Source organism: Festucalex cinctus, chromosome 1, assembly GCF_051991245.1.
Source record: "Festucalex cinctus isolate MCC-2025b chromosome 1, RoL_Fcin_1.0, whole genome shotgun sequence".
Classification (NCBI taxonomy): Eukaryota; Metazoa; Chordata; class Actinopteri; order Syngnathiformes; family Syngnathidae; genus Festucalex; species Festucalex cinctus.
In genome coordinates, this window is record NC_135411.1 from 66,216,137 (window position 1) to 66,240,891 (window position 24,755).

General features: G+C 40.0%; 1 protein-coding gene and 3 long non-coding RNA genes across 5 annotated transcripts; 3 read left to right on the forward strand and 1 right to left on the reverse strand.

The window, feature by feature from the left end:
* The first annotated feature begins 1,564 nt into the window (after positions 1-1,564).
* LOC144005560 (uncharacterized) lies at positions 1,565-6,340 on the forward strand. Its single transcript, XR_013279614.1, has 3 exons — positions 1,565-2,534; positions 5,798-5,926; positions 6,216-6,340. It is a non-coding gene; the product is annotated as an uncharacterized LOC144005560 (long non-coding RNA).
* A 1,856-nt stretch (positions 6,341-8,196) lies between these two features.
* LOC144007225 (uncharacterized) lies at positions 8,197-10,008 on the forward strand. Its single transcript, XR_013280128.1, has 3 exons — positions 8,197-8,544; positions 8,914-9,000; positions 9,082-10,008. It is a non-coding gene; the product is annotated as an uncharacterized LOC144007225 (long non-coding RNA).
* LOC144007278 (uncharacterized) lies at positions 9,793-11,137 on the reverse strand. The gene is made up of 3 exons (XR_013280133.1): positions 10,840-11,137; positions 10,169-10,399; positions 9,793-9,911 (listed from the first exon to the last, which is right to left on the reverse strand). It is a non-coding gene; the product is annotated as an uncharacterized LOC144007278 (long non-coding RNA).
* Positions 11,138-16,784: 5,647 nt separating this feature from the next.
* Positions 16,785-21,743, forward strand: pfn2a (profilin 2a). Of its 2 annotated transcripts, none has more exons than XM_077503874.1 (3): positions 16,785-17,136; positions 18,707-18,899; positions 20,875-21,743. In XM_077503874.1, exons 1-3 carry the CDS (start codon positions 17,008-17,010, stop codon positions 20,970-20,972), a joined length of 420 nt encoding a protein of 139 aa, XP_077360000.1. In that variant the 5' UTR covers positions 16,785-17,007; the 3' UTR covers positions 20,973-21,743. The 2 variants fall into 2 exon arrangements, with proteins under 2 accessions (XP_077360000.1, XP_077359990.1); XM_077503864.1 differs by having other exon boundaries at positions 16,786-17,136; positions 21,203-21,743.
* Positions 21,744-24,755: the final 3,012 nt, after the last annotated feature.

Sequence of the window (24,755 nt, forward strand, 5' to 3'; positions counted from 1 at the left end):
TCACCTTCAAAATAAAAGCTAATCAACACCTGGTTTAGGGCTTAAAATAAAGAATCATAAAGAATTAACGGTTTGTTATCCCAGGACCAGACCAGTTCTAAGGGACACTACACCACCCCAGGTATCCAACCATGAAATTTTAGTGATTTTAATAATAGTCGACATTTCAATATTCAAAGGAGTTTTATTTTGAAATGTAACATCAAATTTTGTTTACTTTGGTTGGATACCTGGGGTGGTGTAGTGTCCCTTAGAACTGGTCTGGTCCTGGGATAACAAACTATGAATTTTTTAATGATTTTTTTAAATCATCAATTTTCAAAGGAGTTCTATTTTGAAATGCAACATCAGATTTTGTTCAAAGTACTTTGGTTGGCTTGACTTCGTCTTTTCGAGTGGAGGCTGGCCTGACCGCAGTTCGAAATTGACAGTCTCCTCTTCCTGCTCTTTTGTTAAAACTGTTGGGGCGTTCTGTAATGACAATGCCCAAGCCAGCGTCACAAGTTGTTTCTTTTTCTTCCCCATAACACTGTACCCTCGTTTCTCACAAAACTCCTTTAAAAAAAAATCACTTTACAACGCTCAAAGTAATCGAAATCTGCGTTACACGCCGCCATGTTTACCGAGCTGGGTAAACATAACCTTTGACCGGGACCAGCATGCCTTGCGCGCGCTGAGATTCCGATTCGATTAGCATGACATGATGCATAAAGTAATTTCAAACATGGCGGTTTTAACGCCACAAGGTTATATGTAGAAAAACACAGACTTACAGGCGGTTTAGGAGTTGCAGGTGAACTTTTATCCACGAGTCTCTCGGGCAATCTGCCAAAAGGAATTCGGTACAGTATTGCCTTTAGCCGCCAGAGGCCGCGCTCCCTTCCCCTCCTCTCTGCAGGCTGTTAGCGCGTTCACGCGCTCAAAGCCCCGCCCCTAACCCCGCCCCCGAACCCTCCCCCCTCCACGTTAAAACACTGTCAATAAGTTGAAACTGAAAAAAGGAGAAGTGAAACTGAAACCCAGCGAGTTGAAACTGAAAAACCGTGAAACTCGAAAAAAGAGAAAGCGTAAAATGTTTTTGCAGATTGGCATTGAAAAAGACATCATAATTAAAAAAAAAAATGTTTAAAGAAAATAGTGTTTTTTCAATGTTTGTATTTTATTTTTCAATACAACCTTTTACAATGCCAATTCTTGTTTTACAATGCCAATACTTGTTTCAATGCCACTGCAGCTTTTTCTACAATGACATTTTTTTTTTTCAATACCAAATCTTATTGACAGTGTTGTGGCTCCATACACAGATCCCAATCTGCATTTAGATGAATCGACCTGCAGCTTTACCTCTTTGGTGTGGTCGAAGTAGGTTAGCACAGGGCCTGGCTCCTGTGTCAGAAGTTCATCGTGATTTGAGTTCCATGCGAACTCATGGCTCTCTTTCAACAGTTGCATGAGGGGGACTGTTGCATCCAAGAGTCTGGGGGCATACCTGGAGAGGTAGGTGACCATGCCCAATATGGTCTCCAGCTCTGCCTTGTTGCGTGCGGGAACCATTTCTTTGATGGCCTGGATCTTGCTGAGGTCAGGTCGGATACTTTCCCGTGTCAACCTGTGGCCAAAAGAGCTCACCAACGCCACTCAGATGACGCTTTTTTCTGCATTCAGCTTTATTCCTCTCTCTCTCTCGTTCTTTCCAACATGGCACCCAAGTTTGTGTCATGCTCCTTCTTGGTGCGGCCGTACACCAGGATGTCATCCACTATGGCTGCAACGCCCTGGAGCCCCTCATATGCTTCATCCACCCTTCTTTGGAACTCATCCTGTGCAGACATTATTCCAAAAGGAAGTCATTTGAACCGGTATCTGCCGAAGATAGAGCTGAAGGTAGTGAGCATTGAGGATTCATGGCTCAGTTTAATTGTCCAGTAGCCGGATCTGGCGTCCAGCACACTGAAATATTGTGCTCCAGCGAGTCTTGGTGTGATGTCGTCCAGAGTGGGTGCACCTAACACCACATTTCCAAATATGCTGTGAAAGGTGTTGGCAGGTATCACATTGGCCTGGGCACCGGTGTCAACTTTAAACTTCAATTTATGTCTTGCTTTGCCGATTTCCAACTCTGCAAATGCCTGCTCCCTTTCGGTGTTCTCATTCCGTTTTGTTATACTGTCAATAAATAGCTCAGGCGGTGACTGCCCTCCATCGTCAGAAACAGTGTGTACTTTCCTCGACTTATAGGTCGCTTTCACATGTTGTCACTTCCGCCACGGATTTGTTGTTGTCGCCATCCTGGGTGGTCTCCACCTCCACTTAGTGATTCGTTCAAACACGTATCACGTTTGTTGTCTGCGTTTAAAATGATACATTGTTGCTGCATTATTGGCTGTTCGAACAAAGCCAAGGGAGAAAATGGTCGGTCTTTCTTTTCCAAATTCCAAAAATAATTAGGTACCAGGGCCTGGAGAAAGAGGAGTGCGGACTCCGGAGGGAAGTCGTTACTTTTGCTCGTGTGTGCAGCGATCACTTTGTGAGCGGTAAGCTTGTTTACCTTTATTTAATGCATGAGGATTAATAATGTTTCGACCGCCCATATATGGGCAAGTTGCTTATGTTTTGGATTCATGAGCAAGCAAGTTCGGTAGTACAAGCTGGCTAGCGGACGTTAGCCGAAAGCTAACATCGAACATTTTCACCCAAAGTAGTGCCAGTGCAAAGTGTTTACTGCGGTCAGGCCAGCCGCCACTCGAAAAGACGAAGTCAAGCCAGTCGCCCCAACGATTGTTAATACTGTGCATTACGGTAACGTGCCGACCTGCCCCTGCGTTGGCCACCTTCAAAATAAAAGCTAGGTAACACCTGGTTTATGGTTTAAAATAAAGATTCATAAAAAAATAACGGTTTGTTATTCCAGAACCAGACCAGTTCTGAGGGACACTACGTCACCCCAGGTGCTTTCAACAAAATCTGATGTTGCATTTCAAAATAAAACTCATTTGAAAAATTTATTTTCCGACATTAATCCCTGATTTTAAAAAATCATTAAAAATTCATGGTTTGTTATCCCAGGACCAGCCCAGTTCTAAGGGACACTACACCATCCCAGGTATCCAACCAAAGGACTTTAAACAAAATCTGATGTTGCATTTCAAAATAAAACCCACTTGAAGATTTAAATCTCGACTATAATCCCTGATTTAAAAAAAATCATTAAAAATTCATGGTTTGTTATCCCAGGACCAGACCAGTTCTGAGGGACACTACAGCACCCCAGGTATGCAGCCAAACGACTTTGAACAAAATCTGATGTTGCATTTCAAAATAAAACCCATTTGAAAATTTAAATCTCGACTATTATTGCTGATTTCAAAAAATCATTAAAAATTCATGGTTTGTTATCCCAGGACCAGACCAGTTCTAAGGGACACTACAGCACCCCAGGTATCCAGCCAAACTACTTTGAACAAAATCTGATGTTGCATTTCAAAATAAAACTCTTTTGAAAATTTAAATCTCGACTATTATTGCTGATTTCAAATCATTAAAAATTCATGGTTTGTTATCCCAGGACCAGACCAGTTCTAAGGGACACTACAGCACCCCAGGTATCCAGCCAAACTACTTTGAACAAAATCTGATGTTGCATTTCAAAATAAAACTCATTTGAAAATTTAGGTATTATATTCGAGATTTAAATTTTCAAAAGAGTTTTATTTTGAAATGCAACATCAGATTTTGTTCAAAGTAGATTGGCTGGATACCTGGGGTGCTGGAGTGTCCCTTAGAACTGGTCTGGTCCTGGGATAACAAACCATGAATTTTTAATGATTATTTGAAATCAGGGATTAATGTCTGAAAATCTAATTTTCAGATGAATTTTATTTTGAAATGCAACATCAGATTTTGTTCAAAGTAGTTTGGCTGGATACCTGGGATGGTGTAGTATCCCTTAGAACTGGTCTGGTTCTGGGATAACAAACCATGAATTTTTAATGATTTTTTTAAATTCGCAATAATAGTCGAGATTTAATTTTTCAAAAGAGTTTTATTTTGAAATGCAACATCAGATTTTGTTCAAAGTAGTTTGGCTGGATACCTGGGGTGCTGTAGTGTCCCTTAGAACTGGTCTGTTCCTGGGATAACAAACCATGTATTTTTAATGATTTTTTGAAATCAGCAATAATAGTCGAGATTTCAATTTTCAAATGAGTTTTATTTTGAAATGCAACATCAGATTTTGTTCAAAGTAGATTGGCTGGATACCTGGGGTGCTGGAGTGTCCCTTAGAACTGGTCTGGTCCTGGGATAACAAACCATTAATTTTTAATGATTATTTGAAATCAGGGATTAATGTCGGAAAATCTAATTTTCAGATGAATTTTATTTTGAAATGCAACATCAGATTTTGTTCAAAGTAGTTTGGCTGGATACCTGGGATGGTGTAGTATCCCTTAGAACTGGTCTGGTTCTGGGATAACAAACCATGAATTTTTAATGATTTTTTTAAATTCGCAATAATAGTCGAGATTTAATTTTTCAAAAGAGTTTTATTTTGAAATGCAACATCAGATTTTGTTCAAAGTAGTTTGGGTGGATACCTGGGGTGCTGTAGTGTCCCTTAGAACTGGTCTGTTCCTGGGATAACAAACCATGTATTTTTAATGATTTTTTGAAATCAGCAATAATAGTCGAGATTTCAATTTTCAAATGAGTTTTATTTTGAAATGCAACATCAGATTTTGTTTAAAGTCCTTTGGCTGGATACCTGGGGTGGTGTAGTGTCCCTTAGAACTGGTCTGGTCCTGGGATAACAAACCATGAATTTTTAATGATTTTTTGAAATCAGGGATTAATGTCGGAAAATAAATTTTTCAAAACAGTTTTATTTTGAAAGGCAACATCAGATTTTGTTTAAAGTCCTTTGGTTGGATACATGTGGTGGTGTAGTGTCCCTTAGAACTGGTCTGGTCCTGGGATAACAAACCATAAATATTTAATGATTTTTTGAAATCAGGGATTAATGTTGAGATTTAATTTTTCAAATGAGTTTTATTTTGAAATGCAACATCAGATTTTGTTCAAAGTAGTTTGGCTGGATACCTGGGATGGTGTAGTGTCCCTTAGAACTGGTATGGTCCTGGGATAACAAACCATGAATTTTTAATGATTTTTTTAAATCAGCAATAATAGTCGAGATTTCAATTTTCAAATGAGTTTTATATTGAAATGCAACATCAGATTTTGTTCAAAGTACTTTGGCTGGATACCTGGGGTGCTGTAGTGTCCCTTAGAACTGGTCTGGTTCTGGAATAACAAACCGTTATTTTTTTATGATTCTTTATTTTAAACCCTAAACCAGGTGTTGAGCAGCTTTTATTTTGAAGGTGGCCAACGCAGTGGCACGTCGGCATGTTACCGTAATGCACAGTATTAACAATCGTTGGGGCGGCTGGCTTGACTTCGTCATTTCGAGTGGCGGCTGGCTTGACCGCAGTAAGTGTTTACTGCTGAAATTGGATGGGTGATGGGGGTGATGCAAGAAAACAGACCCCCGGGGGTGATGCAAGAAAACAGACCCCCGGGGGTGATGCAAGAAAACAGACCCCCGGTAGCCTACAGATCATGCTAAAGAACTTATTCACGGCCACCCTACTGCGGCAAAATAACCTCTTGCCATATTTTATTTGTTTATATATTTGTTTATTTTAACAGGTCGCCCTGCGCCCGTTTTTCTGTCCAATCATCCCGACTGGGCTCCAACATTAAAGTTGGGTCCCAAGTTACAACATCTATGTTTCAGATATGAACGTGCACAGGAGAGACAAGCAAAGAAAAGACGACTCGAAGTGGCAGAGAGTTTGTTGCAGTTAAGCAGCCAGATGGCTCCAGTAACCTGTACCCTCAAGTACTGCTGACATCATTGACTCTGGTATGCCACTCAGAATTCATTACATGATATATTGTATACATGAATGAATGTATGTGTTGATGTTTGTGTGTGTACACGCACCTTATATTTTAGAGACATTTGGAAGTGGTTATGGAAATAAGTATTTGCCTGTAGCAATGTTCATACATTAAAAAATGCAACAAAATGTGTAAATTTCTTTTACACTGACAAAAAAAAGGCTAGTTACAGGAACAGTACTATATTAAACCTATTGCTGGTACCGTATTTTTTTTGTGATCTTTTTTTTTTTTTTACATTATTTCTTTAGGGATCTCATGCCAAACCGACTTGATTGCCAATGACATGATGGAAACGAAGGCGAGCATCAAAGCATTGGAGGCGGACAGCATGCTACTGTTTGTTTGGAGCTAATAAAGGCAGCGATTATACAAATTCTATTGTTGGGTTTGTTTACAAAGCTATACATAATACAAATGACAGGATTTGACTCAATGTGCAAGATTGTCCCTCTTAAAATAATGGCATAAATCTATTATTTCTAAAAACACAAAAAATGAAGTGAATAATGATTAGATGTATTTTCACGGATAAAATTGAACAGTTAAATAGTTTATTTTAGCACAGGTGCCTACCATCCTGAGATATTTACATTAAAAAAAAATATATATATATTCATTCCTTACTGCTTATCCTCACGAGGGTTGATAATTTGTGTCAAAATATTAGGCCATTATTTCAAGAGTATGACGGTATGATGTAATGATGGGGTACGCAATGACTTTCATTATGCTATGTACAGAGGAAAAAGTTGCTCTTTTAAATTGGTTTAATGTAAGACAAGTACCAGTACTGTGTTAGTTTTCCCAATAATCCTTGTTTCACACTTGTCACAAAACCACTGTCCTTTTGGCAGTCTAGATTGGCACACTTCAAGTGATATCATTTGATTTTACAATCTGCTGCAGCACAAAAAACTACTTTACTCTGCGTCTTTGAAGTACATGAGCAAGTGGTAGGTGACAGCGGCTGAGCAGGAACACTGGAAGTCCACTGTTGATCTAGTAAATGCTGTCCCGAGCAGTTCAGGTAAGGAGGGCTTTTTGGAAAAAAACAAACAAAAAAAAACTGGCTTTTCCAGCTGGCCAAAACAAGCGATCTGGGTGGACTCGCTCAATGTAAATATCACACTTTGTCCACACCACAAAGTCACAGAAGTCCCGTCCAGTTAAACTCATCTGTGCCTGAATCTGAAAATATTAAACATTGTAATGAAAATATGAAACATAGAATTAAATAAGAAACTACAAAAAGTAAAGCCATACATACCTGGTAATAATATTGGTGTTGTCGTGACAAGTGATGGGAATTGTTGCCATCCGGCACCAGACAGAAACTGGGTGTTGTGACAGCCTCCTTAACCGTGAGATCATAAGAACAGCTGTCAGTATGCTCAGTAGTTACCATGAACACGTTTTATTGTACTGGAAACTGAAACTAAAAATAGGTCCTCAGAGTGGTTAACCTTAACCATTTAGAATAAGTTAAGTAACATGTAAATAGTGAAAGGGTAGCATTAAATTTAATTAAGCCACAGGGAGGCTGTGCATACAGTTACTTTTTATTCTTATACTGTATGCTCTGCCATATTTGCCTGTTATAAAATTGTTAGAAAAACCACATCAGGTAAACCCAGCTGTGCATGTAAACACAATGATAACAGGAAGCCTGAGAACAAATCAACATTTGTGTGCAGAATTACCAACACCATGTGGTTTACTTACGTGCAACAGCAACAGTTACTTCTGATGCGATGTTAAAGTTTACACTCTGTATCCACCCGCTTACAAAATAATTGTAAGCCTCCAGGGATTTGTTGGCGTGTTATGGAGCATGTTGTCAACACGAGGTAGTGAAAGATGTCCAGAGATGTCACATTTGGCAAGCAAGCTTTCTCCATCAAAAAAAAAAAAAAAAAAAAAAAAAATCACCCTTGGTCAGGACGTAATTAGGATCAATCCCGCCACATAGAGACACCTTCTGCCTGTATCGTTGTTTTTTATCTTCCGGTAAATCGTGAAAATGACATCAGGTTGATAAGCTCTACCGTGTAACTCGCGAGTGTACCTTGTGAACCGGCGGACACCCAAGATGGCGCCCGAAGGAAAAACTCCCATGATGCATTACGATGTGCAAGCGACCTATCCTATAGGTCCTATCCTATAGGTCGCTTGCACATCGTAATGCATCATGGGAGTTTTTTCTTCGGGCGCCATATTGGGTGTCCGCCGGTTCACAAGGTACACTCGCGAGTTACACGGTAGAGCTTATCAACCTGATGTAATTTTCGCAGCAATTTCCCGATTTACCGGAAGATCAAAAACAACGATACAGGCAGAAGGTGTCTCTGTGTGGCGGGATTGATCCTAATTACGTCCTGACCAAGGGTGATTTTTTTTTTTGACGGAGAAAGCTTGCTGGCCAAATGTGACATCTCTGGACATCTTTCCCTACCTCGTGTTGACAACATGCTCCATAACACGCCAACAAATCCCTGGAGGCTAACAATTATTTTGTAAGCGGGTGGATACAGAGTGTAAACTTTAACATCGCATCAGAAGAAACGGTTGCTGTTGCACGTAAGTAAACCACATGGTGTTGGTAATTCTGCACACAAAAATGTTGATTTGTTCTCAGGCTTCCTGTTATCATTGTGTTTACATGCACAGCTAGGTTTACCTGATGTGGTTTTTCTAACAATTTTATAACAGGCAAATATGGCAGAGCGTATAAGAATAAAAAGTAACTATGCACAGCCTCCCCGTGGCTTAATTAAATTTAATGCTACCCTTTCACTAGTTACATGTTACTTAATCAACTTATTCTAAATGGTTAAGGTTAACCACTCTCAGAGGACGTATTTTTAGTTTCAGTTTCCAGTACAATAAAACGTGTTCATGGTAACTACTGAGCATACTGACAGCTTTTCTTATGATCTCACGGTTAAGGAGGCTGTCACAACACCCAATTTCTGTCTGGTGCCAGATGGCAACAATTCCCATCACTTGTCACGACGACACCAATAGTATTACCAGGTATGTATGGCTTTACTTTTTGTAGTTTCTTATTTAATTCTATGTTTCATATTTTCATTACAATGTTTGTAATATTTTCAGATTCAGGCACAGATGAGTTTAACTGGACGGACTTCTGCGACTTTGTGGTGTGGACAAAGTGTGATTGAGCGAGTCCACCCAGATCGCTCGTTTTGGCCAGTTGGAAAAGCCAGAGTTTTTTTTCCCCAAAATCCCCTCCTTACCTGAACTGCTCGGGAGAGCATTTACTAGATCAGCAGTGGACTTCCAGTGTTCCTGCTCAGCCGCTGTCACCTACCACTTGCTCATGTACTTCAAAGATGCGGAATAAAGTAGTTTTTTGTGCTGCAGCAGATTGTAAAATCAAATGATATCACTTGAAGTGTGCCAATCTAGACTGCCAAAAGGACAGTGGTTTTGTGACAAGTGTGAAACAAGGATTATTGGGAAAACTGTAACAGTACTGGTACTTGTCTTACATTAAATAAATTTAAAAGAGAGCAACTTTTTCCTCTGTACATAGCATAATGAAAGTCATTGCGTACCCCATCAACATTACATCATACCGTCATCTCAGGATGGTAGGCACCTGTGCTAAAATAAACTACATTAATTAACAGTTCAATTTTTAACCCTGAAATTACTACATCTAATCATTATTCACTTCATTTTTTGTGCTTTTAGAAATAATAGAGATTTATGCCATTACTTTAAGAGGGACCATATTGCACATTGAGTCAAATCATGTCATTTGTATTATGTATAGCTTTGTAAACAAACCCAATAGAATTTGTATAAACGCTGCCTTTATTAGCGCCAAACAAACAGTCGCATGTTGTCCTCCAATGCTTTGATGCTCGCCTTCGTTTCCATCATGTCATTGGCAATCAAGTCTGTGTGGCATGAGATCCCTAAAGAAAAAAATAAATAAAAAAATACGGTACCAGTAATAGGTTTAATATAGTAAAGTAGTATAGTTTTTTTGTCAGTGTAAAAGAAATGTACACATTTTGTTGCATTTTTTAATGTATGAACATTGCTACAGGCAAATACTTATTTCTATAAACACTTCCAAATGTCTCTAAAATATAAGGTGCGTGTACACACACAAACAAACACATTCACTCATGCATACAATATATCATGTAATGAATTCTGAGTGGCATACCAGAGTCAATGATGTCAGCAGTACTTGAGGGTACAGGTTACTGGAGCCATCTGGCTGCATAACTGCAACAATCTCTGCCACTTCGAGTCGTCTTTTCTTTGCTTGTCTCTCCTGTGCACGTTCATATCTTGGCACCGACTGGGCTGAGACATAGATATTGTAACTTGGGACCCAACTTTAATGTTGGAGCCCAGTCGGGATGGTTGGACAGAAAAACGGGCGCAGGGCGACCTGTTAAAATAAACAAATATATAAACAAATAAAATATGGAAAGACTGGTTATTTTACCGCAGTAGGGTGGCCGTGAATAAGTTCTTTAGCATGATGTGTAGGCTACCGGGGGTCTGTTTTCTTGCATCACCCCCGGGGGTCTGTTTTCTTGCATCAGCTCCTTCTGTCTCTTTTTTTTCCAAGTTTACATTTTGCCACCAAAAAACATGTTATCGGCATTAAAAGCCCAAGACTAATCAATCCAATTTCAGCAGTAAACACTTTGCACTGGCACTACTTGGGTGAAAATGTTCGATGTTAGCTTTCGGCTAACATCCGCTAGCCAGCTTGTACTACCGAACTTGCTTGCTCATGAATCCAAAACATAAGCAACTTGACCATATATGGGCGGTCGAAACGTTATTAATCCTCATGCATTAAATAAAGGTAAACAAGCTTACCGCTCACAAAGTGATCGCTGCACACACGAGCCCAAAGTAACGACTTCCCTCCGGAGTCCGCACTCCTCTGTCTCCAGGCCCTGGTTCCTAATTATTTTCGGAATTCGGAAAAAAGACCGACCATTTTCCCCCTTGGCTTTGTTCGAACAGCCAACGATGCAGCAACAATGTACCATTTTAAACGCAGAAAACAAACGTGATAGATACGTGTTAGACCGAATCGCTACGTAAATGGAGGCCACCCAGCATGGCGACTACGAGAAATCCGAGGCGGAAGTGACGACATGTGCAAGCGACCTATAGGTTACTTGCGCTGTGTATTTGTTCTACACACATTTGCAAAATGGTTGAATTTCTTGCATTGTCGCCCTTAGCTGGACAGTCCTCTGTGCGGCTGCATCTTGGCCCACATGCACCACACTCTTTGCTCTGACTAGTTCCACCTTCTGCTGCGTTCGCCATTTTGCTTCCACGGCGCCTGTGCTCTGCTTCATCTGCTCCTCTATTAACTGCATGCACGGACTGGCTAGCCTGGCTTGTAGCAGGGAAAACCATTGGTTTTTGTAACGTTCCGACTACTGTCGGTGGAAAAGTGGATCCCAAAAACGTAGGCCCAGACAGGAAAATACAATTTTGATGTTTATTCACAAACCCACAATACGCAAAACGCTGGCTCAGATGCAGGGGGGGGGCGGAATAAAAAAAAAAAAAAAAAGCACGAGCACAATACCCGAAAAAGTTCAATAAAAACACTTGCAAAAGGCAAGGAGAAACAGGAGTTAACAAAAACACACTTAGAACGCAAGCAGGCTATATCAATACACAACACACACTACAATCTAACTATATACACAAAAAGCGCCGTGGCAGATACACGTGAAAAATACTAACTTATCAAATCAAAAACTACTATACTATAACACGAGACTAAGATTCAAGAACAAAAGGTCTAGAGAATGACTTGAGCAAGGGCTGCGTGCAAGAAATACCGAACACAATTCGGTCATGGACCATCTCGTCACCGTTGGGGTAGTTACAGTCTTTTACTAGCAATCTTAGCTTGTCACAAACTGGTCAAAACTTTCACTCTCACCTTGCGTCTTTTCGTGAAACTTGTATCGTGCAAAAATTGGATTTGCTTTTGGAGTTAAGGCTCCAAACCTGTCGTAACATGTCTCCAGCAACTTTTCTTCATCAGCTGTTAGAGTGTTATACAGATCACAGCCCTTTTCGCCAACCCAAAGTAACAGGTAACTGCATTTCTCCTCTTCCCTTTAGAGCGCAGCGGACCTGAAAACATTAGCTCCACATGCTGGCGCAACTTCCTCCATGCATCGGGCAGGTTAGACGAATCCCAGTCCATCCGTGGCGAGGGAACACACGAGCTGGCCATCTTCCGCCGGCAGGTTGATGAGCGTTCACTCTGACACCTGTTAAGGAGGGGGTTAGGTGGATGGACCCAGAGGCGGAAAAAACAGGCAGGGAGATGAATGACAGTAACTAGAATAAGTTTGACGGGCTGAAATGTGGGTAGATTTTGCGAGACGAACATGGACTGACTTGGCGTGGATGACTCGGCGAGGACAGAGGCGGAGACGATTCGGAGGACTCGGCGTGGATGACTCGGAGGACTCGGCGTGGATGACTCGGAGGACTAACATATAACATCCAACAATGCTCCCACACAAACACCACTCCCTTATACCAACACGAATGACACTAACAGGACACACCTGGGAGACACAGCAGGCAGAGGGCACTAATTAGGTCACACAAACGGGGAGGGGAGACACACACAGGTGGACAAGGTTAACAGTGACGAGACTAGGGGAGACAAAACTGGACAAAAGACAACACAAACACCCAAAACCAAACTAAAACCCAACCACCCAAAACCGAAACATGACAACACCATGTAATATTCAGGGACTTATTAAAGATGAGCTCTTGCTTGGTCTCACGCTGGCGGGAATGTGCCAACTTTTATGTTTCGTCATTTCTGTGTCTACACTGGCGCATCTTGTATATGTCATCACTAGTGGACATATGATATATACAGAATACTACAGCATATTTGTTGATTTTTGCCAATATAGCTTAAAAATAAGTTTATTTTTGTTTTTCGTTTTGGTTTTTTTAGAATCATGTATTCTCTACGCAGCAGTAACACATGAAGGTCCATCAATTTATCTATACACTTTTGCCTTGACTTACTAGTTTTATTAATTCTGTGACCACACCAGGCTATCCTCTCATCTATGGGGGTGAACCCCAACGTACAGACGCCAAGTATGTAAGTATGCCCGCCCCACACCTGCTCTGCGCCTCTCACTGTGGGGAACTCCAGTACAACTCCAGAGCCCAAGCTGTGTGTGGAAGCTAGTCTGACTATGTCTAGTGGCTAGTTAGAACTTCTCTGCCTCACTCACCAGCTTGAGTTCCTTCCCTGCCAAAGAGGTGATATTCCATGTCCCGATGGCTCGCTTCTGTAGCCGCTGATCGAACCGCTAAGGTCCTCGTCTTTGGCTGCCACCCAGCTCACAATACACCCGACCCTTTTGGCCCATCACACAAGTGATGAGTCCATGGGAAGGGGGACCCACATTGCCTTTTCGGGTTGTGCCCGGCCAGGCCCCATGGGTGAAGGCCCGGCCACCAGACACTCGCCTTCGAGCCCCACCTCCAGGCCTGGCACCAGAGGGGTGCCTCGGTGACCCACGTCTGGGCAAGGGAGAACAAAATCCATTTATGTCACACATTTTAACTCATTCACTGCCAATGACGACTATAGACGTCAAATATCCAAGTAAACAGCCAGTGCAAATTTTGACAAGAAATTTGAATTTAGTTTTAGTTATTCATTGTTTTCAGTCCTAGTTATTAATCATTGTTGTTATTAATAACAACGATGACAACAATTTCATTGCTACGTGCTACCATCGTGCGTAGAACGGATTCCTGTTACCCTACAACACAGGCGTTGACGTTCTTGTGGTCGGTCTTGGTCTTACTGAGACCACATACTGGGTCTCGGCATCTAAAAGTCAATTTTAGTCGACTAAAAGTGCTCTTTATTTTTGTTGACTAAAATTGGATTAAAACTAAAACACAATCAGGTGACTGAGTTATGACTAAGGCTTTAATGAAATTTCATCAGAAGACTATAACTAAAACTAAATTAATTCTTTTTGTTATTATTAAAATTTAAAAAAAAAATTTTTAATTTTTTTTTAAATTAACACTGGCTGTTTGCTTGGATTTTTGACGTCTATAGTTGTCATTGGCAGTGAATGAGTTAAGGGGTCTTTGGAGCGATGCTTTGTCTGGACCCTCACCTAGGACCTGCTTGCCATGGTGGATGACCCTGCCAGGGGCAAAAAGCCTTGGACAACATAGCTCCTAGGATAATTGGGACACGCAAACCCCTCCACCATGATAAGGTGATGGATCAATGGGAAGTTGTTGCTTTACGCAGACTGTAAAGAATAAATAAAAATTCCATTCCATTTTCTCAACAACTTACTCCTCACAAGGGTTGCAGGGGTGCTGGAGCCAATCCCAGCCGGCTTCGGGCAGTAGGTGGGGCACACCCTGAACCAGCCAATCGCAGTAAATAAAATAATAAATAAATAAATACATAAATAGATACAATCTATACACACACACACACACACACACACACACACACACACACATATATATATATATATATATATATATATATATATATATGTGTGTGTGTGTGTGTGTGTGTGTGTGTGTGTGTATATAAGAGAGAGAGAGAGAATATATACCAGTGAGTATTGATATATGTATTGTATGTCTGACCGTTATTTAAATGGCAGCGATATCTTTGCTATTTGTTAGGTAGTCTATGGCATTATGTACTGTTAGCATAAAGCTAATAGACTTCCGTAAGGCAGTTATGTGGTTTGATTATACACAAAGTGTAATTCTCTTTGTTTCATGTTTTGTTTAACCAGTTCAGGGTGTACCCCGCCTACTGCCCGAAGCCAGCTGGGATAGGGTCAGCACCCCCAAACCCCCCCCCCCCCCCCCCCTCCACCCCCACCCCACCCCCCACCTCCAACCCTTGTGAGGAGTAAGTGGTAAAGAAAATGGATGGATGGATAATGACCAAGCAAACAGCTCATATCACGGAAAACTCATGTTGGTTTGTTTGTTGGAAATAAGTCACGGTAAGACTGTATGTTTTTGTATGTGTATTACTGCATGTGTATATTCTCATGAGATATATTGATGATTGTCTTGTCTTAGAAGGGAATGGTATAGTAGTTGCAGCTGCTTCACTGATGCACAAGACAGATTTCCTAGAGGAACAATAAAATTGATTCTGATCCTTATTTGTCAGAATAGTAAAAGTTGGTGTGAAGGACAAGAGGAGGCAAAGTCATGATCAGTACTACTATAATGTTTGGCTTTGCTAAATGGATTTAGTAATGTGCCTAGAGGGTCAGTACGGGTGAAACTACTATGCAACTGGTTGGACTTCAAAGTTCAAATCATGTGATGAAGAGAGTTATTTATGCTGGTACAACATAAAAACAGTGACAAATCAAAATGTTCAGCCAAATAAAAACACGAGTAAAAGTCTTCTAGTTTCAACTGGCAAGAAAAAAAGAGATTATGTCACTATACCTATCCCAATTTGTCACAGAATGGGGTTATGTGGCATTACATGATGAGAGAAAGAATTGCCAATACTGTTTAATGCTCAATGGTATCAATGGTTTCATTTAACTGTAGGCCTATGTGGAATTCACTAAAGAATGTTGAAGGCCGTTATCGTGAGGTTCACCCACACTTATCCAGTAAAATCCGATACACAAGCAAACAAAATAAAAAATAACAATGCTCAGCCTGCAATTGGCTGACAACCAGTTCAGGTTGCACCCTGCCTACTGCCCGAAGCCAGCTGGGATAGGCTCCAAAACCCCTGAGGCCCTTGTGAGGGATAAGCGGTCACGAAAATGGATGGATGGAACAATGCTCAGTTATAATGTGGAGTATTAAATGAATAAGGTTTGTTAACATGGTTGTTTAGCTACATTGTATTCCCAATACTCCAAAATATCACATACTGTACACTTCATGGTATGGCATCATCCATCCATCCATTTTCTTGACTGCTTATTCCTCACAAGGGTCACGGGGGGTGCTGGGGATATAAAATTTGAAAAATAGTTCCCAAGATTTTCTGAATGAACTTTGAAGTTGGAATGGTTTGAATTGGTTAAATACATTCTGAAATTAAATTGGGAAAATGTCCTCATCCATTGTCATGGGAATCAATTTCAGGGAAAATGTGGAGTCATGAGGAAAAGTAGGAAGAGGATGATGTCAAACATCTCTTAATTTGGCTATTTGGGCGATGTGATACATATTTACATTATGTATGTTCTGAATGATTTAAACATTTTTATTTTATTTTAAATGGCTTGGATCAGCCGTCATGAAATGTGGAAGATGTTTAATAAGTATGGAAGGAGAAGGACATTACTTATCTGAAATGTTTGCAAATTGTAAATGTTATCAAGGAAAACATGACATAATGAAAATAAATGACGATCTGTGAAAACTAGTTCCCAATATGTGATTGAGGTGAACACTTCGAAATAAAATATACAGTGAAATGTAGATTTATGGATATAAATAAGTTATTTGGGCAAAATAGTTCCCAAGACGTCCTGATCGAGGGCAAAAGTTGGCATGTTTGAAGAAACGTGTGAGGAGTAGAAAGGCGAAAATTGGCCAAATAATAATAAAAGGAAAACAGGTGGAGGATTTTCAGCATCCGCACAGTAAATGAACAGCCTTTTTGTATACCCCAGGCAAGTATTCCCCCAGACATTTGGCTAATTCCCTCTTCCACTTCTTCTTCTTTTTTTTCCCTTCCGCCGCCCGCTGCCGTAAAAACGCCGGTGGTGGTGGAGGTTCATTGTGCGGAGTGATTTGAAATCCGGACTACACCCAGCCAGCCGCAGCCGCAGCCGCAGCCGCACTAGTGCCCCGGCTTTCTTTGCCGCCCCAGCGCGTCCGAGTAGTGGTGGCTCACATCCGAGGCTCCCGAATCTCTCTCTTTCCGGCCTTGGTCGCTTACTCGCGCCTCCTCAGCCATTTTGTACCACTACTTTGTCTTTCTTCAACATGTCTTGGCAAAACTACGTGGAAAACCTGATGGCCGATGGCAGCTGTCAGGACAGCGCCATTGTTGGCTATTTGGACGCCAAATATGTTTGGGCAGCACATGACGGTGGGACTTTCAACAATATCACGGTAAGAATGTGAAATCGAGGGCAAGGTAGGTGTAAAGTGTTGGGAGTCTGAGCGCGAGGCTCGCCAGAAAAAGCACGTCTGGGGGGAGGGAAAAAAATCCGTTATCTATGCAAATGACTAGCCAACTAGCGGCTATGCTAAGCTAACGCATCGCTGGCCTTCTCTGGCTAAAGAAAACGCCGCAGGATTATTTAGCTGCCTCGTGTACGACGAGACGCATTGGAAACGGGCGTGGACCCCAACACAAATCCCCTTTCTCCCACCCAAAGCCCACTTTAGATAACGATAAATAACCTCTTTATTGTTTGTTTTCTCAAACCATCAAGAAGATTGGATTCGGCTTTGAAGTAAAAGGAACATTCTTTGTGTGCCGTGGCTGTGATGATTAGCTAACGTTAAGCCGCCGATCTGCCGGTTACCTGTGGTCACACACACAAAGCTTGTACTAACTGACTTTTGATCAACTTGTGATTGTAAATACAATTTAAACCAGCTTTATTGTTATTGTGCCGATGTGGGATTGTTGCAGTCATCTATGGAAAAGGGGCGATTCATCATTCCTCATTGCTTTGATTGTGTGGTAGATAAGATGGATCGATACATAACATAGGCCACAATTCATGACCCCATTATTTATATTTATGATTGAATATGTTTATATTTATTTGTGTGGATGTCAAAGAGCATCCAATATTCAGGAAATACAGGGACATGTATTTTCTCCCTTTAAAAAAAATCCACTTCTCATAATTGCATTATCCCACATGGGAGATACCATTCAAAAAAAAAAAAAAAAGTTTTGTCTTTCACATTCAACTCATTCATGCTGGGAACGTATTTCTACATTCCAAGAAATCCCCCACTCCCCATATTTCACACATTTCACTATAAAATTACCTAATTTAAAATAGTTTGCCTAGTTACCCCTCCATTAACATTTAAGTCTTTTACTCAAATTAAACTTGAAACAGTTTAAATCATTCAGGTCGATTTAATTTATTAAAAAAAAAAAAAATCAAAATAACACATTCAAATGTGTTGATAATTTGTTTAAAAAACAAAAATGCCTATTTGCTGGGATTGATTTATTGTTTTTTGTGTTAACAAATCAAGCTACAATCAAGTGAGTCATCAATTCTGGGCCACCCTGTAGATACTTGATTCACACACACGGGGCATTTACAGTTGCAGCGTTGTCCACAATGAAATATCACTAACAGTGTGGAATTACAAAGCCTTTTTCTTTTTTATTTTATTTTATTTTATTATTTTTTATTTTTTATTTTTTATTTTTTTTATAAATGTGAAATTATCGTATCCTTTAATGGCAATTTATTAATTTTTTGGGGGAGGTTTTTTTTTTTTTTTTTTGGGTGGCATTTTCAGGGTAGCTTTTGTCGTGCTCACTAATTAGGGAAGGTCAGAATCTGAGCTAAATGTATGCAAAATAATTTAATTTAAAAACGTACAGCATTTTAGGGTTAGGATTTGCGGCTTTCGTTGTTGATGCAATGAACTGTTTGAAATTGAACCTCAGTTACTTATTTGCGTGTATGATTTTGTTTTTCAGTCCCAAGAAATTGATGTTCTGGTAGGCAAAGACAGAGAGACCTTCTACACCTGCGGTCTTACTCTTGGCTCAAAGAAGTGCTCGGTGCTCAGAGACAGCCTGCAGGATGAGGGCGACTGGACAATGGACATGAGGACAAAGAGCCAAGGAGGAGAACCCACATACAACATCTCTGTGGGACGAGCCGGACAAGGTAAATAAAGACTTTAGGGCAGTCAGAGTCGTATTTGTTATCTGCTGCGCAAGTGAATGTGATGTTCAATTAAGATAATACATTCTCCAGATACATCCAATATAAACATTGGCATGACACCTCTAAAAATGATTAGTTTCCTGTATTGGCAAAGTAGTGACTTCACTTTGTGGAGAATTCACAGATTTGTGAAACAGGCTCCTGATTTGCACCATTGAAAAGCAGTGTAAGTGCTGACTTCAATTAATTTATTTATTTTAATAATTTCAGCTTCCCTCATCAAATCTTATGTAAGGGTTGTCTCAAACATTTATTATTTTTTATGTTTTCAAGTCTGGGGTGTTTCAACCTTTCCCTCGTATCAACTTTGTTAGGCTCCGTCCAAATCTTTTGGGACGAGGCAAATGTTTCCGTTTTCTTTTCATCCTTTTTTTATTTTTTTCCCCTCTTCAGTTCTATGATGCAATATTGAAAATGTAAAAAAACAAACAAAAAACAATCGCATAAAGATCCCAAAGTCTTAGCACACCTAGTATTCATTTATATACTTTTAAAAATGGCCTCCTTTTGGGAACACATTGGTTAAATATCTGGCTTTTTAAGGGCAAGTGGTGTTAAAAACCAAAGTGATTCAAATCCCAGACAAGAATTAAGTTTTTCATTTTCTGATTGGATGTTATTGACTGGAAATTAGATCAAGAAAGTGTGAAAGACTCGAAGTTCTGCTGCAAAGACCCTGCCAAGTTACAATGATTAAAATAAATCGTCAAGTATATAAAATGAAGTTTGAAACCATGCTCAACTCTCAATCAAATTCCTCTGTTACGACTGAAAGACTGACTTCATCTAGGACCTTCCTTGAGTCTGCACATCAGTCCAAGTTTCAGCCATGAAAATATATCCGCTTAAAGTCACAACGAAAGGCGCTAGCCACCAGCTAGCCCTTGCGCAGACAGGTTTGCGTCTAGTAATGATAGCTTGAAATTGAGCTGGGCAAACCACTTAGACAAATCAGGGGAGTAAAGTTGTTATACTGGGGGTGGGGTGACTCATGCTGGATGCCCAAGTATGTAATTGGGCACCATTTTAGCCATGCCCAGAAAGTTAACAGCATCCCTAAAGACCTATCTTACTGAGTGGTGCAGTCTTGCGAAGCTATGCGTTGTGTAGCGATTTTTTTTTTTCTCCATCATTTTTCGTTCAATGTGGAGTTGACACTCTCAAATCCTTTAGGCTCAAATTTGTTTGCGACAAGAATGGTTTAAGAGCATTACTCTTCAAGAGGGTGCGAATAATTAAGGACATTTAAAAGAAATAAATGAAGATGGAAACCATTTAATTTTAACCCTAACCCTTCAGACGCTTCATTTCCAGTCAATAAGTCTAAAGCCCATATCTCACTGGGAGGCGCAGGCTTGTGATTGTGTGCGCACATAGCGACTAGCGAGCGTTGCTTTTTCGGCCGGCTTTGCTCAATGTTGCAAAACGTTGCAAAGCGTCTTGCTACACTCATATGGGGAGAGATTTGGAATAAAATGTGAAAATGTCAAATGTTTGTGGTTCTGAAAAACGTAAAAATCAATCATTTGAGACAACTCTTTAACCCTACTCTCAAACCATCTCTATGCTCTCAAACCATTTTTCTTGTCGCAGAGAAGTGTTGAACATGTCCAAAATGTGAGGGTGACAAGAAAAATGGTTTGAGAGTGTAAAGAGGTTTTGAGAGTGTCTTGCAAGTGTCTTTGCTGCGGTGAATGAAGACTGCCGAGATACGGGCATTAGGCTTAACTGGACCCCTGCATCTTTTTGTTCCTATCAAATCCAAACTGTCCACAATCCAAATACAAGTCGCACAAACTTCAGCATACCTTCACACTTCTCATGAAAGAAAGTACTTAACTTTGGGATGCTTTCCTTGGATTCTTACCTTTTTTTTTCCTTAACCATCCTCCCTTTTCTATCTCTTCTCTTTCAGTTTTGGTTCTTGTAATGGGAAAAGAAGGGGTCCATGGAGGCGGATTGAATAAGAAGGCTTACTCAATGGCAAAATACTTGCGGGATTCGGGCTTTTAATGTTTCCCAGGCTCATTTAGGTAAAAATTTGAGGGACATAAAGAGAAAATAAATAATGCTGTTAAGATTTCTCCTGCAAGCTGTCAAATGTCATGGAAACCTTTATAGCATTGAAGAGTGGTAAGATCCTGACACCTGGACCTCCCCCTCCATCACGTGGGGGCGGGGACAGTTCAGTTTTGTTCATTTTCTCTCTGTATGTTTTTTTTTCCTCCCCCTATGTGCCCCAGTATTGGTTATAGTCATGGGAAAGGAGGCGATCCATGGTGGAAATCTTAACAAGAAAGCACATAACATGGCGGAATACCTGAGGAAGGCTGGATATTAAGCAACCTCACCATCCATCAACCTTAACAGCTCACTACATACTTCCAGGATTTAAGGGCAAACAATGTTATGTTATCCCTTTCTGTTTTATACACAGCCCCCCCCCCCCCCCCCCCCCCCCCAAAAAAAAATCCTAATCATGAAGTAAACATTTTTTTTCACACTACAGTAATGGCATGATCACTGAAATTGTTTAAATGTTTATAAACCAAAGGAGTGTACAAAAAATAACCACCAAGTGTAATGAAAATTTAATTTGCCTTGTATGACATCATCTTCGCTAGTAGCTAATTTAAAGAGAAGGCATTTCCCCGTCCTACTCATCAGCATGTCTGCATTGTTGCATGCGTTTCTGCTTTTATTATGGTTCTCCTGGCCCTTCACCTGTCTCCCAGCCAAAACATCTTCTCACCTGCCTCCAATAAAAAGTTTACGCTGACTTAAGCTTGTATCTGTGCATAAATTTTTCCCTCAGCCCTGTTTTCCCCGGTTTTTGTTTTTTTTCCTACCATCACATGCTTTTATGTCTTGTACCTGGATGTGGTCTTTATCAGATGTGGTGTCTATTTCTTGTTCAAGTGTAATGTAAGGACAGCGTTGTTGTGATACTTCAACACATTCGAATGGAAAGCTGTCTGAGCCTTTATTCCATAACATCCTTGATATCTTGCTTCAGATCCATGCACTCACTTGTACAAGCTATGTCCTCGCTAGAAAGTCACTAGTAGGAGGGAATAAATGTTCGCATGACTGTGCAGCCATTTGAACATTTGGTCAATATTCTACTAGTATGAGATGTTCTTAATATCCAGCCCAAGGAGCATGTCCGAAGTATGTTTTGTCCTCAATAGTTGGACAACTACATACTACTAGCGAGGCAAAAATGTGCATTAGTTGACATCTGCATGCTATGACTGGCAATTGAATTGTCTTACTACTGATTTTCTATTCGACTAGTTAGCTAATTTATTAGTCAATGAGTTTGATATACAGTTTAAGAGGTCCATGTACTAGTACAATCTTTGTCATTAGTAGGATGTTTCAGTTAATAGTAAGGCAAAACTGCACTAGTTGACATGGGTTGGAAAGTGATAGTGTGGTGAAGCATTGGATTTTTGTTTCTAGTAGCACACACTTGTCAACTACTGCACAGCTTTTCCTAGCTATTAATGTAGTTATAGTTCTACACGTATGTCAGGTGTACAGCCAGTGAGGACAAAGCATTAATAAATTAACGTTAAGCTGCAATCAAATCGAATAAAGACAATTAAGCATTTATCCGATGAAGTTGATAGCATAAGGTCACACTGGTAGGTCAAAGGGCGCACGAGTTGCGGAATGAACATTACTCGTCAGTCTTGCGTTCTACTAGTGTGGCCTAGTCATTGTACAAGTGCTTTGAATTGTGGCAAAGCGTCCAGTACAAAGACCTCAAGTTGAATATCAAGGAAACAGAATAAAAGCTGAAACGGCTTTCCATACATTCTGGCATCTGTGGTCATTCCACCTCTGCAACAGCTCACATTTATCAGTCAGCTCCTGCATTTTGTCCAATTGGCTGTTAATTGCCACCCTTTCCTCGTCCTCCTTCCCCATTTGTTCCCACCTTGGACCAATCATTTATGTACAAGGATGTTCACCTCCATTCTGATAGATGATTGTTGGCATCACCCGTTGACTGTAATGAAGAAAAATAAAAAATAAAACCTTAGGTGGCTTCAGAAAGTTGTAAATTCGTAACCGCTCCTTTTATTTGTATTACTATTTTTTAAAGACTTGGACACTACTTTAAATTTGTCAACACTAATAGACGTTTTTCATTTTTTGACTAACTTCATTAACTACTGAAACTACATGAATGCATATTGACTGTAAACCAAGGGTGTTAACTTCTGACACCTTGTCATTATTTGCATTGTGCTTTAGTCATCCAAGATGTATTCACAAATTGTCATCGTATGGTACTTAGAAGTATTATAGCTTAAAAAATAAAAAATAATGCTGTGTACACTAAACTTATTGAAAGTGGTGTTGGTTGGAATAAGAACATTTGTAAGTTGTCTTGTGATAAACTTCCGAGAATTGTGTATTCAGTGCCATAAAAATCAACCTCGTGTTGCTACTAGTTGGATTTTTACCTGCTGCCCCCGGCAAGATATAACTTTTAGTGGCACTTTCTGAAGGGACATTTTGGCATCAGTTATCTCCAGACTTTGTGGAATATGTACAGAATTAAACGAGAGAGAGAACAATGTGTTTGTGTCTTTTATGATGCTGGAAACTGCGCATATTTCTAATTTCATTAACTGAGAAAGGCTTGAGTTTTTATAATTATTGTAATAAACTTTTTATTTTTATTTTTTTTTCACAATAGCATCCAATACTCAAGGTCAAATGACGTCTCAAACACTAGTTTGGAGATGAAAATGTTCAGATCAAGAATGATTGTTTCAAGGTAATTATATAATCAGTTCAAATATGTTAAAAAAAACAAAAACAAAACAACTTTATATTTTTCAATATCAGTCAAGTCATCTAAGCCGATTACGCTTGCTTAGGAATGGTTGTCTGTGCCATGTGATTGGTTGGCTACTCTTTCAGAGTGAACTCCTCTTGCCCACTATGCCCAGTGACAGTTGGGATAAGCTCCAGCAATTGTCATGTAGTTAAAAGTACATACAAACGTCAAAATATGTTAGCTTGCTGGCAGGTTGAACATTCTTGGCTATCCTAGCATTTAATGAGAACCTGGTTGACCTTCACTTGACAATGCGATTCAGTTAACAAGCTGCCTGTTTATATTATTTCACTATGACTGAGTGGACACGTTATGCTTGACAACATCTAAATACACATAATGAAAATGGAACAGTGTAAATCTTTATTCTGCCACCACCACTCACTGTTAGTGTTCCATCCTCCATGGAAGAAAATGCTCGTAATAATATCAGTGAAAGCGGTGGATGAACTACTGATGGGAAGATGGATAAACATGGATTATTGACAATTCCAAACATAGGGCATTTTCTGATATTTCCGCAATGCAGCGATATGAAAACACTTCCTTTACAAGGTGAAAGCAAACCCATATTATATTGCCTTTACCTGTGACTAACATACAGACCAGGCAGCATGTTGTAGTAGTCAAATGACATTTCATCTTTTTTTAATTTTTTAATAATACTGACAAATAAATTACAACGATCGAAATTCCAGTGCTTTCCAATGGACGGAGACGGTCATTTCACCTAGAATGCAATTTTGACTTGTGACGTAAGCTCGGAATTGTCAATAGGGCAATTTTACTTTCTATTGCTTGCCGCTTGTTGGATAATTCTAAAGTAATTTATGCACGAAACAAAACTGACTTTAATTAGCATATTAGTTGTACGTTTTTAGCATATCATCTCAGAGCATAATACTCTGTTCAAGTGAACTCCGGGGCCTCACAATCCA

Coding starts and splice junctions, on each gene's coding strand:
- pfn2a (XM_077503874.1), top strand. CDS start 17,008: ATGTCTTGGCAAAACTACGTGGAAAACCTGATGGCCGATGGCAGCTGT. Junction 17,137..18,706: donor GGACTTTCAACAATATCACG/GTAAGAATGTGA, acceptor TTTGTTTTTCAG/TCCCAAGAAATTGATGTTCT. Junction 18,900..20,874: donor TGTGGGACGAGCCGGACAAG/GTAAATAAAGAC, acceptor CTTCTCTTTCAG/TTTTGGTTCTTGTAATGGGA.